Here is a 13335-nt window from a genome sequence, read left to right as displayed (position 1 = left end):
TTCCGCTACTATTAAAAACCATGTAAATTTAATCTATATTAAAATTCTCAACTGAGCCTCCTTGACAAGGAACACAATTTTGCTTTGCATTAAAAAAAACATTAGTTTCTATACCCAATAGTTTCTTGGTAAACTAACTGAGATGTAGTATTTTGGTGACGGAAGAACATCAAACTGTAACCTCAGTAATAAACCTATTTCATGGTTGAAAAAAAAAAGAAATTTTTAATTACTTACCTAAAAGTTAAACTAGACATTCAAAAGAAAAAAGTTAACCTAAATATTATATGCTGATAACAAGTTTTTTGAAATTACAGTAAGTAACGAAAAAGAGATTTTCTGCTCTGTAAAAACACAAAGAAAAGCTTGGTTTTGCACTTGATTTTCTGAAAGTCATCAAACTGTTGGGAAAAAAACAGGTTAAGATTCAAGAAATTCATTTATTTCTGAAGAGAATGGTATATGGCAAGTGACCGAATATTAATTTTTAAAATTCAAGTGTCATGTCCCCTTTTTCCTGGAATTCACCTTTTACAACATGTTTAAGCAATACTACAACCGCCAGCTCAGTCATTCCAGCCGAGGACTGCAGCTTCGTGCTTATTAGCACCAAGCACGAAACTGCAGTCCTTGGCTGGAATGAGTGAGCTGGCGGTGTATTTCATGTGTTTCTGCCTTAGCCCTGGCTACAGGGTGGTAACTTACTGACAATATTACATACATTAAGATTCTAACAGTAATTAAATCTTAATTAGCTTTTAATAGTAGTTGTTTGTTGTTTAAGCACTCTATTAATTTTTATTTTACTTTTTATAAAATATTGTGCTGAAATTTCTCAGTGAAGTTATTTATTTATTTATTTATTCAATTAAAGTACAATGTACATAACCCTTAAAAGTCAAGTTTTGCCATTTAGCAATATCCAAGTATAATCTTCTAAAATAAGAAAATCGTAGCTTTATTGTTGCCAGTAACCAACAAAATACAGGTTGGAGATGTTGTATCATTTTTAAGCTTGTAAACAACAGATAAATTCTAACAGATAATAAAAACAGATTTTTTTTTTTCAACATTCGCATTATTTTGCTTAATTTGTACTTTTGAAAGAGCCAGATTCTTGTTATTTAATGACGAATGAAGTTTTACTGCTTACGCATCAAGGCATTTTTACAATGTTTATTTATTCAATTCATAGACTAATAATAAGTATAGACCGAGCAACCCTTTTGCTGCTCGTAAACCAAACCATGTGACTGGTGGATATCCTAGCAACAGCGGGCGTTGATCGTAGCAGACAATCAACGCCTGCGAAAAATAAAATAAATAGAATTGATGGAACACAGAAGAATGATATTTTATGGAGTCCGATTTGAAAATTTGTTATTCTAAGTTGTAAATATTTTGTTAATATAGTGAGTTTTTCGTTTAGATAGTATTTTGCATTTTATTTAGTCAATTTCAATAACTCTCTACGCAATTAAAGATGCAAGTGCCCAAAAAGAATCGGCAAACGGTAAAATTTTTACCTACAATTTCAATTTTAAGATACCGATTAGTACATTTTTGCGTTAACGCAAAACGTTTACGCCATTACGTTCCCGCCAACGCTGACGTAGCAGTTCCTAGAAATAAAAGTTACTGAAAACTGTGATCAAAAACTAATTACTAATGTCAAAATAATGCATAACTAAAAGAAAAACAGTTCAATCTCTGCACCTGGGAAAAAATTATAATGAAAACACATTACGTCTTAAAATACATGTCGAGTGCCAAACTATAGATAATGTTGCCATCTAGCAACCATGCCGCCAAAGTTTTCACCAAAGCCTCCCACCAGTCACGTGATGTATCCATGAACCAATTTTTTCATCAGCAAGTCTGGGAAAGCTCGTTCTACTCTTATTATTAGTCTATGATTCAATTTAAGAACATTATTCGTGTTGCCATTTCAAAATATAAACAATTCAACCTTCTAAAGAAGTATGTGAACAAATGGAAGCTCTGTTGTTGCCAATAACCAGTAAAATGCACCTTGAAGATGTCATTGAACTAATAAACTTCTAAACAGCATCTGAATTCCGATTGAAAATAAAAGTTATTTTTTCTACATAGACATTATTTTGTAAGCTTGAATAATACCAATTACTTGTTGTTCCACTACAAATAAAATTTTATTTCTTAAACAGTAGAAGACATTCAGAATATTTATCAGTATCTTTGAATATTTTATCGTAAATTATTTCTTATATATATATATATATATATATATATATATATATATATATATATATATATATATATATATATATATATATATATATATATATATATATATATACTCAAGCCATATTTAAATTAAGCTAAGGTTTTTTATATACATATTTCCTACGGCTTGAAACACAATAAAAAAACCAAATAATGTGTATCAGTTAAAGCTCCAATGTTAGTAATTATTTTTTTTAACTCAAACCATATTTAAATTAAGCTACGGTTATTAATATACATATATTTCCTAAGGCTTGACAAATAATAAAAAGCCAAATAATGTGTTTTAAAAAGGTTCTTTAAAAACATCAGGTATAAAAGGTTTCGAGCAATTATTATATTTTTACTCGTAACTATAATTAACCATACTTAAACTAAACTATGATTTCTCTAAACATCTTCCCCATGATTTGAACAAAGAATAAAAAATCCAAAGAACATGTTTCAAAATATTTTCAAGAACCGGACATTTAAGGTAAATGAATACTTTTGTGCTGAAAAGTAAATTAAGAAATAACAACGTCAAAAAGCACAAAAGCTTTTGTCGGATCTCTTTTCATCCATAAGCTCATTTCTTTTGCATTGAAAAAGGCGTTCCTTGCAACGCCGAAACACGTGTCTGCAGTTATCTGCAATTTGCGCGTTTTGATGTTGTTATTTCTTACTTTACAGGCATTTAAGGGTTAAAATTCAAGCAAATATTTTACTCTTTATTCATCAGGATGTCCCCAAAACAGGAAGACAGACGCGTTTTCAAATAAGAAAAATAATAATAACAACGTCACCATTCCGTGAAATTCACAAAATTTTTGTCCACCCGAGCGTGGAGGTTCGTTGCACCTCATCGTCTGATGAAAAACAAATAACGCTGCTAAGAGATGATCCCAGAAAAAGATGAAAAAGAAAACTTTTTCTCACCGGCCGGCACGCGCGCGCTTTTCGAAAAACTCAACTTCGTGCTCGGAGTTTTCATGGCCTCGCTTGGGGAAGCGCGATAATCGTTGACGATGTCTCGTTGTATGTCCGAAATTTGTAAAAGCGACTGTTTAAAGCGAGTCGGATTGAATACGAAATTGAAAGAAAATGGGAAAAAAAGGGTGCATCAGGAACTGTGATTAGAAGGTACGCCGCGTACCTAATTGCGATGATTTTATGAGCCGTGTCAGTATCGGTTGAATGGGGGGAAAAGTAAAGATTTTGCCGTCCTTAATGATAGAAAAGAATGGAAAGGTTTTAAAGCGTGTCTTTTATAGGATCATTTCTTTTACTCAAAATTTAAGTATTGCGCTTAAGCTCATATTATGATTGAATTTATTTTTCAGAACGATGTGAAATAGATAAATAAAGGCTGCTGTACACCAGGAACATGTTTCTTTTTTTTTATTTGGATATTTATAAAAAAGTAATTTTATTTATTAATCCTTACTCCATGCTTATGCTTTTAATTAAATTAATTTAATTATTTCTCAGTTTTATTATTTATTTATTTTATTAAATTTGAAACATTGATGAAACATTTTCCAAATAGTAGAGACTGACATTTCTGTGACTAATGTTAAAATGTTCCATTTATTTGATTTCTTTTCATTGTTTCTCACTTACTGTTGTTCTTTTTTTTATCGTTAAAAAATCTCTTTAGTTTGCTATCATGTACCTTTCGTTTTATTTCGTATCAATTTTCTAAAAACCTAAGAATTTCGTGTTCAGTTAATCAGTTATCAGTTTCAGGAATCAGTTTTTAAGTTCCCTTTGCTTGCAAAAGCATTTTTCGAATCTTTATTGTTACGCCATTTTTATGACACACAATTTCAAAAATATTCGATAAAAAGTTAATGGAGGAGGTATATAAGAAACTTTTATCAAATGAATGTTTGTTTTTCGAAAGTTGAAATTATTGTTCACATTGCTAATAAGGTTCTATATCACCCCAGCCAAAACATACGGCTATACAATTTTTTGCAATTTTGTGCTGTGATAAAATTGGTCTACTTTTATCGTTTTCTTCACAAATATAAACGCTTTGCTTTCAATGGTGATTTTCTCTTACAATGAATAATTATTACAAACATAATAACAACATCAAAACTACACAAAAACCACAAAACATTGCAGTGTTTCGAAGTAAGATAAAACCTTGTTTTCAAAGCATGAAAACGTAATGTATAGACAAAAGGACAAAAAAACATCCACTTGAAGATAAGAAGACATTTAACAAGCTAGGTGATAGCTTTTCCTACTTTACTTTTTTTTTAAATTTTGCTTAACAAAAATAATTTAATGACTATTTCCTAGCAACTCCAAAATAGGTATCTGCAATTATTATTGCTGTTTGTTCAATTTCAACATTGTTATCATGGCTGTAACTTATCACGCAAATATAAATTTATCATTTGCAAATAATTACTCTTCAAGACAAAAAGAATACTTTGCTTCAACCATACTTACTTTCCTTACTTCTTTTTCTATTCCCTTCACAACTTTAATCATCAATCCTTATCAATGATTTCAAACAATAAAACTTACCTAATTATTATAATACTAATTTATTATTAAGATCAAAGCTGATGAAATGCAGTTTTATGAATAAATCGTATTTATAAACTACTGAAACGCATAAATGATTTTTTAAAAGCTTCAAGTCAAAAATTAATTTCGAAAAAATTGCTTCTTGCAGGAGAGGAGAGACCTGGTAAGCGGTCACGGGGCCCTGGGCCCCATCACGAGCATCACCAATCCGGTGGGGTCAACGGCCAGTACCTTCAGCAGTACGCCTCGCCTCACGCACACGCCCACCTCAGCTGACTTCCAGCCACCCTATTTCCCACCACCCTACAACCTACCGCAGCAGCAGCTCGACTTCCACCACCACGCGGCAGCAGCAGCTGACCCTTATGGACATTTAAACAGCTTAGCTGCTGGTCCTCAACACCAGTACCACCAGTTGCATCCAGCCGCGGGGCCTCCGCAGCGAACCTCAGCACACAATGTTCATGGTAGGAGAGCAGACGATGACCCCCTGCATCCAGGTAAGACATAACATCAGATTCATCTTTTGTGGTATACCGTTAGTAGCTTAATATAAGTCTCAACAACCAAGTAAGATGTAACAGCAGATGCTAATCTTTTGTAGAATACCATTAGCAGTAAACCATGACCTGCTATATCCTAGTAAAGTGTAACAGCAGATTCAGCCTTTGCAGTACACCGTTAGTAGAATACCATGACCCTTTCATCCTGCAAAGACTAAACAATAGATTCATCTGTTGTGGTATACCTTCAGTAGCTTGCCATAAGTCCATGCATCCTAGTAAGATGTAACATCAGATTCTCATCTTTTGTAGAATACAAGGACTAGAACACCGTGATCTGCTATATCCTGGTAAAATATAACATCACATTTATCTTTTATGGTACACCGTTAGAAAAAGTATATGATGGCTTCTTAATCCTGATACAACATAGCAGCAGATTCAGCTTTTGCAGTACACTGTTAGTAGTATACCATGACCTTTTCATCCTGGTAAGACTTAACAATAGATTGATCTTTTGTGGTGTACCGTCAGTAGCTCGCCTAAGTCCATGCCTCCTAGTAAGATGTAACAGCAGATTTTCATCTTTTGCAGCATACCATTAGTAGTACACCATGATCTGCTATATCATAGTAAAATATAACAGCAGAGTTATCTTTTGTAGTACGCCGTTAGTACAGAAATCGTATTTGACGGCCTGTAAATCAGGATAAGACATTGCAACAGATTCATCCTTTTTAGTACACCGTTAGTAGTATATCGTGACCCTTGCATCTTGGTAAGACATAACAATCGATTCGTCTTTTGTGACATACCATTAGTAGCATACTAAACTCCCTGCCTCCTAGTAAGACATAACAGCAGATTCATATATGGTAGTAGGGTAAATGGAAACAAATTTTCCATTTATCTTACATCATCATTCATCTTAGTGAATTCATCTTTAGTAGAATACTGTTAGTAGCATACCATGATCCATTGGGCCTTAGTAAAATGTAACAGCAGATTCATCTTTCGTAGAATAGCGTTAGTTCACCCGCTGCATCCTAGCAAAATGCATCCTACATCCTGATAAGAAATAACAGTAGATTCATCCTTTGTGGTGTACCATGACTCTCTGCAACCTAGTAAGACCTAACAGCAGATTCATCTTTTGGTCAATAATTTTAGTAGTATACCATGTTGCCATGACTCTCGGAATTCTGATATGACGTAACAGCAGATTCATATTTTGTAGTAGGGCAAATTGAAACAAAATGTGTTTCCATACTTCGGATTATTTTTGAAACTGAGCTATTTGCAAGTGAAGATTAGTCAACTTAGAGAGAACATTCAGAGAGTTACGCGTTTTTGAATATAACTCGGTAAGTGTTATCAATGACACTGCAAAGTTGTTCACTAAAGTTCAGTGACTTTGCATTTTTTCTCTGCTGCAGATTTACAGACGTGAAGTTACTGGTTACAATAAATTTTATTTCTCATGTGAAAGCTGTAACAAAAAGAATTAGTTATGTATTTAACTTTCTCAATTTTCGATGTGCAAATTAGATCTTTCCTTTTACCTCAAAAATACAGTACTCTGAGGTAAAGAGAACCAACTAAACGCATTATTCTTCCTATCTTATTCTTCGATTAGACTTTGATAGACAGTTCACTTTTGTGTGCATTTTGCACAAATTTAGCGTATAATTGAATTTTTCGTAGGATTTTTCTTTCAAAATGATTTCTGAGTTAGAAAATGATTTCTTTTTAAATGATTCAGATTTGAAGTTTTTGGAGGATCATATGTGATTTATGACCTATTATGGGCTTTAGCGAAAATTTCTAATTTACATAATTAAAGTTTGGAAATTAGATTTTTTTTTTTTTTTTGATTAGTACTGTTGTTACGCATGTGCAACACTGAACTGTAAATTTTCATTGTTCCTTCTGTAAAATAATTACATAATTTAGAATCATCATATTCTCGAAGTATTAACATTTTCAATCTTATTTCATTAGCTTAAATATTACAATTTTGATCTTACGTTACCACTGGAGTGTAGAAGATAAATTTCTGTTACAGGAACATTGCATTAGAGAAACGGAATATTTTTGAACCTCATAAGAACTACAAAATAAAATTTCAATAGTATTCTACCTTAATCTAGTTCTATTAGAATCGAAAGTTATGTAGACCTTTGAAGGTCATGAACATGATATCTTGGTCTTCAACTTTCTTCAAAAACAGCTCACAACTGCAGCAGGAGTTCCCTGATGGGAGAACACTGTGACCTTTCAAATATTTTCCTTATTCGTAAAATTTTGTCTGACAATTCAGCAAAATTGGAGACGATATTGCATTTTTGTTTAATGGTGCCTAATGTCCTCTCTCTGTAGATGTTGACGTAGGTATGTATGCAATGTGCCCTACATGGTCATATTTTATCAATCGGTATATCGTATCCATTCATTAAAATTAGGAGCTTCATTCGATAAATTGACTATCTCCCCCTCTCGAAACTTCAAGCTCGGGATGCTCCTGAACTCAAGGTTTGCTGAACGATGTTTTTATTTACCTTTTAAGTTTTGAAAACTAATGTTCCATAAAAAGTTTTATTTGCTTTTCCCTGGTGAACAGTAATCTTAAAATATTGAGGCTCGGATGAATTGAAAAAAATAATTCGATATCGTTCATTTGGAAGAAGAGTGCTACAAAACGAAGAAATGAAGTTTTACAGGAGAAGCGTTTAAAGTTGAACTCTTCAGGCAATTTGCATTAAGAAAAGTAAGTTTGTTCTGCTCTGCAGTGGTTAAAATTAGAATAAAAAAATCCGTCGCTATTGTCCAAAGAAGATAGCGTCCTTGAAAGGATTTTAAGCGAAAAAAAAACGTAATTGAAAATTTCGTATTGTGGCACTCTTCTTCCAAACGAACGATATGTGAAATTATCCAATGTTTCTCAAATATAATATAATGTAACTGATTTTCCTCAGGTATGCATCCGGGCATCACTTCATACGCGGACTCAGTCCGTGGTTCTGTCCGTGACCCTGGCTACGCGGCTGTTCGGAGGCCGGACGTATTGGTGCACGGAGGACACCACGGACTCAGCGAACAGGACCTGCTCAACTTACACAACGCCACCCTTCCCGGCATCGACGACGGCCAGGTAAGGCACTTACCATCCTTTATCCTTTCATTGAGCTCTAGCTAGAATAAGCTATAAGATATCGACCTCAAACAGGGTCTCCAAGCATGTACCGACAACCTGGTTACAACATACGAGACTGCAGTTTCGTCCAAGTTATGGACTCTTCAGTCTGGAATAGTCAGAACCGGCATGGAGGCAGATGTCAACTCGTTAATGTTCAGATTACCTTCAATTATTTTTTCACTATCAGATTGAAGGGATATCAGCTTCGATGATATTACATCTGCTTCCAACTCGGTCATGCTTGTTTCAGGATGATGAATACATAACAAGGACGAAACTATAGTCTCTGTGTTTCGTTACCAAGCTGTCGGTAAACGTTTCTAGCCAGAATATACACCTGGTCTCGTAATTAAATAAAATTAAGGAAATATGCGGTGAAAAGAAATCTTTAAATTGATGACGTGAATCAAGGAAAATCTCAAAAACCACGTTTATTCGCAAAGTTTTTGAAAAGTTTCAAAAACTATAAGCTTGTTTTCAAAGTTTGAAAAGTTTCCAAAAATTCAAAATCTACAAGTCTCTGCTCGCTAAAGTTCGGGCTTGAAATTTATTTGTTTGAATCTTCGCCATGCAAAACAAAATCATGCTGCCATTTAGTTCTTGATACATTTGAGGTAGTGGGAAGCAAAGGGACATAATTGCCAAAATTAAAGATTAAGAAATAACCAGTACAAAGGTTAGGTAAATCGTAAATCTCTCATATGTTTTGGGGCAAGATACAGTACTAGTAGCTCTGGTAGGTTCTGCTACACAACATGATTCAGAAACAAATTTCAATGAAAGTTTACCTATGCTTTAAACGTAGTTCACGCAAAACTTTATTACTAAGTCCTTTTGTTTATCACTGCCTCAATTGCAATGAGTTAAAATGTCCCGTTAGGTTCTTGCTGAAAGTTTACCCCCTATATAAAAAAAAACATTGGTAAATAAAGGGTGGTGCAAAGGTTAATGTTTATTTGAGTCAGTTAGAAGCAAAGGGGTTGTAAGTGCCAAAATTAAAAAATTAGAGGTAATCCGTATAAATGTTTTGAGAACCTCTCTGCTTTAGGGCAAGAAATGACATTATTAGCTCTAGTGGATGCTGCTATGCAGCTTGATTTAGAAGAAAAATTTCAATGAACGCCTATGGAGGATTTGAACCTTAAACTCGTTTTACTCGAAAATTTAAAACGCTCACTTACATCCCTTTGCTTCTCACTGCCTCATTTCTGGACAGAACTCCTATATAACAACAATATTTTTTCGCTAAGTCCAAAGACATGCAAAGCTGTCAACGCCGATAGTCGGAAAGAGAGCGATGTGGCAAGAAAGAGGAAGAAAAAAATAATGATAGACATTGAAAAGCTGAAGAAGGGAGTCAAGACCATTTCACCGTGACGCGGTGAGAGAGAGAAAAAAAGTTAAATCATAAATAATAGCTTTATGTTGAAGGACCCGGTTGGTCGGCTGAGCATGGCTGGGTCCCTCATGTGTACACAGCGCTCGCGAAACAATAATCAAAAGGGAGAAAGGTAATAGAAGGGAGTTGTGAAAAAACCGTAATAATAACCAAGCGTCCAAGACGTTTATGAAAATATTAAAACGTAGATGGATATTTGACACCCGGGCTCGGAAATCTATTGGGGGGGGGGGGAGAGAACAAACGAATAAGGCAATATCCGTAAAAGGCGTCGCTTCTGGGATTGGGCCATCGGGGTGGCCCGCTCGTTTGGAGTTTGATTCGGAAATACATTTCGACCAGTAGCGGAAAAAATGATACTTCTCGTCATGAAATAAATTGGCGACTGTCGCTCTCAGAGAAATGTACTTCCTAAATCATATGTTTATCGACTCCATGTCGATGTATATTTTTTGATGAAACAATCCTAAATAAACATTTTAAGGGTGCTCAGAAAAAAAAAGAAATGTCTTTTTGTTGTGGTTGTTGTTTAGTTGAGTTCAATGTGAAAACACTGAGCATTTGCAGAGTAGAACTTTCTGCTTCATTTAAACAGGTAAAAAAATAGAAAGACCAAGCCAAAAAATCAATTAAAAATTTCAAACGTGATTTTTTTCAACCCCGGAAACACTTGCGTAGCGAGAAATTTTTCGTAAGATTCATATGATACTTTTCGAAACTGAAGGTCAAATAGTGCAATTTTAGACCTTTGTATCTGTATTCATGACGAATAATAATTTTGTTGATTCATGGAGGGAGGGGGTACGACCCTCAATCCCCCCTTGGATACGCTACTCCCAGAAAGATTAACATTTCGTTTTTCTCCCCAGTGCTTAGAATTTACTAAACAAATATATGTTGAGGAAATCATTCACTAACACTCTCATGGAAGGTCGAACTTCATGCAAAAAAGAGAACGTAGTAGGATATTATTTTTAAAAAATGTCTAGGCCAAGAATTGTTAGTTTTTGATTTGAGTAGCAATAAAAGCAATCATGATGGATTACTTCAACTAATTCATAAAAGCAGATACACCAAAAATAATATACTGCCTTTAAAAACGAAAAAAAAAAAAATAAGTCAACACTAAGTCTCAGAGTCGATAAAAGTGCGGCTAAATCGAATCATATTTGTGGATCTTAAGCTTTTAAATTCATACTATTGATAAATTAGAGGCAATATTGCGATAGTTAAACAAATTTTGGTTATCCAGTTCACATATCTAAATGTACTGCAAATGGCATGCATGTACGACCATGAAATTGAAACACCTGAAAACCACATATGCCATTAACATCTTGACAATTTTCGGTTCGGCTTGCTACCGTAATTATTATTTCCAGACATGATTATTATTGAATTCCAATTACAAAATGAGCTTGGAGACGAAAGCCTCGAACGTAGCTTAAAATTAAAACCTTGTGAATATTATTTTGTAGAATGTGTTGTGTCGTGGAAAAGTTTGGCACATTTGGATAATTTTTCAAATTCCCTTAAGATTTTTATATAATTTTAAACGTTCATGTCATAAACGGGTTGGGTTTCGGTAAAATTTGAGTATAAAAAAGTTGGTTGTGTGATTATTTTTCAAGAGTCTATTTTTTTCGATATTTAAAAGGGTCATGTGGCTAGTATCTACCAAGGACCCTAGACAATGAAATAACAGGCTTTCCTGGGGCGCCCATATAGGGGGGCAAGTGGGGGCTCAAATCCCCTTAGAAATTAGAACTTTCTTGCTTTTACTATTTTTTTTAACAAAAATGAAAAAATATTTCTTCTCCAGCGGTTAACGAATAGGTTCTTAAAAATGCCAAATTTTAATGACTTCAATATGTACTGAAATCGGTTTTCATGGGGAAATATCCTGCAAAGTCGTGGGGAAAATATCTGAGCTCCCCCTCCCCTTAAAATTTTGTATATGGGCGCCCATGACTTTGGGCGAAGTGAGATCAATATGCAATTTTCTTGATTACACAACAGAGTACAAATTTAAAAAGAGTGATGTATTGGAAGTTCAAGAAAAACTACTAAGAAAAAAAAGGTTCAAAGCATCCGATGTAAAATTACTCGTGCATCGCCGAAACGACTTCACTCAATCGCACAAACCGAATCCATTTCCGTCACTTCGGAAGCGCGAAGACTAATTGGATAAATCACGGCACTCTTTTGCGCCTTCGCTCCCGTGTTAAGAGCTCACAATTCGCAAACGAGCAGTTAACGAAGCGCAGAAAACGGCGGAAGAAATTGAAAATTGGACTTCACTTATTTAAAAATCCTGGGGTAAACGTTTGCTTACATCATGCTTTTCTCAGAACTCAGAAGTTTTGAAGAATATCAACATTTTAATATATTGCCACATATTATTGTATCCATCACAGATTGTCGTTCACACGATGACCAAATAGGCTTTTATAAATGTCGAGTCCAGTGCAATCACTTCAGATGCGCGAAGTCACTTCCACTTCCACGTTTTGGATCCAAAGATGGAGGAGAAGGAAATCTTTTGCAGCCATCGTGAACTGTTTAACGACAGAACACAAAGCTTTCATGTCAAAAAATTTAACGAGCATACATTCGGTGGGTCATTTATGCCCTCCGACATTGGACCTGCTATCCTCCGATCACAAGTCGATGTCTTAACCACTAGTTGTATAAAATAACCATAGGAGATACTAAATGCAAAATGAATACAAAAATAAGAAAAAATGACTGAATATTAATGAGAGTAAACACACACAAAAAAAAAAGATACCCGATAAAAATACTTTACAAACAATGGTTGGTGTGGAAAAAGGATACTTAGGGCTTAAAACCTTATTAATCTTTGAAAAATATAGCAGGAATCAAAAGTCATCAGAGATATAAAAGCAAAACAAATAAAATAAATTCTGCAGATCTTTTTCTTCTCTAAGTAGTTAGCTTGTATGTTTCATGTATGGTTAACTTTGATGTTATCTTGCATAAGATATATCATACAGAGAAAGTAATCAATGTCTTGATAAGTTTTTTATTCTAAAGAAAATGATTTCAACTGGCGCTAACTTGATGAGTGCTCTACCACCGACAGTCCATTGAATACGGAAAGAGAATGATTGCTTATTCTGCATTTATTATTGACAGAATTGATAAAAACTGTTACATTTTGTATTTTTGTCGAGCTAAGGTTTGTCAACCTGCGTTAAATATTAGAGTGAGATCCATACTTTGAAAATGGAAACCACTTTGGTTGATACAAAAATTTCTAAGATTTCTTTTTAAATCTAAAAGTGACCTAGAAATTTTATCTTTAAGTTGTTTGTAACAATAGAGAACTTAAATTCAAAATCATATATGACTGAATAGTTTTGTATATACGTTGATACCAATAATAAATGCAAATAATTTCATTCCCCTCAAAAACTCTACCA

At 34.1% G+C, this 13335-nt stretch overlaps 1 protein-coding gene across 1 annotated transcript in view; it reads left to right on the top strand.

Annotated features, from left to right (window-relative positions):
• Positions 1–13335, top strand: part of LOC129222486 (transcription factor AP-2-epsilon-like) — an 85136-nt gene that overhangs the window by 15161 nt on the left and 56640 nt on the right. Inside the window, exons 2-3 of the mRNA XM_054857000.1 lie at positions 4940–5291; positions 8270–8445. Of these exons, the coding sequence (XP_054712975.1) occupies positions 4940–5291; positions 8270–8445 (528 nt within the window). The remainder of the gene's footprint in view (positions 1–4939; positions 5292–8269; positions 8446–13335) is intronic.

The sequence above is a fragment of the Uloborus diversus genome, chromosome 5, assembly GCF_026930045.1.
Source record: "Uloborus diversus isolate 005 chromosome 5, Udiv.v.3.1, whole genome shotgun sequence".
NCBI classification, from domain to species: Eukaryota; Metazoa; Arthropoda; class Arachnida; order Araneae; family Uloboridae; genus Uloborus; species Uloborus diversus.
Note: the sequence above shows the minus strand (reverse complement) of the source record. Positions and strands in the feature narration are given on the sequence as shown.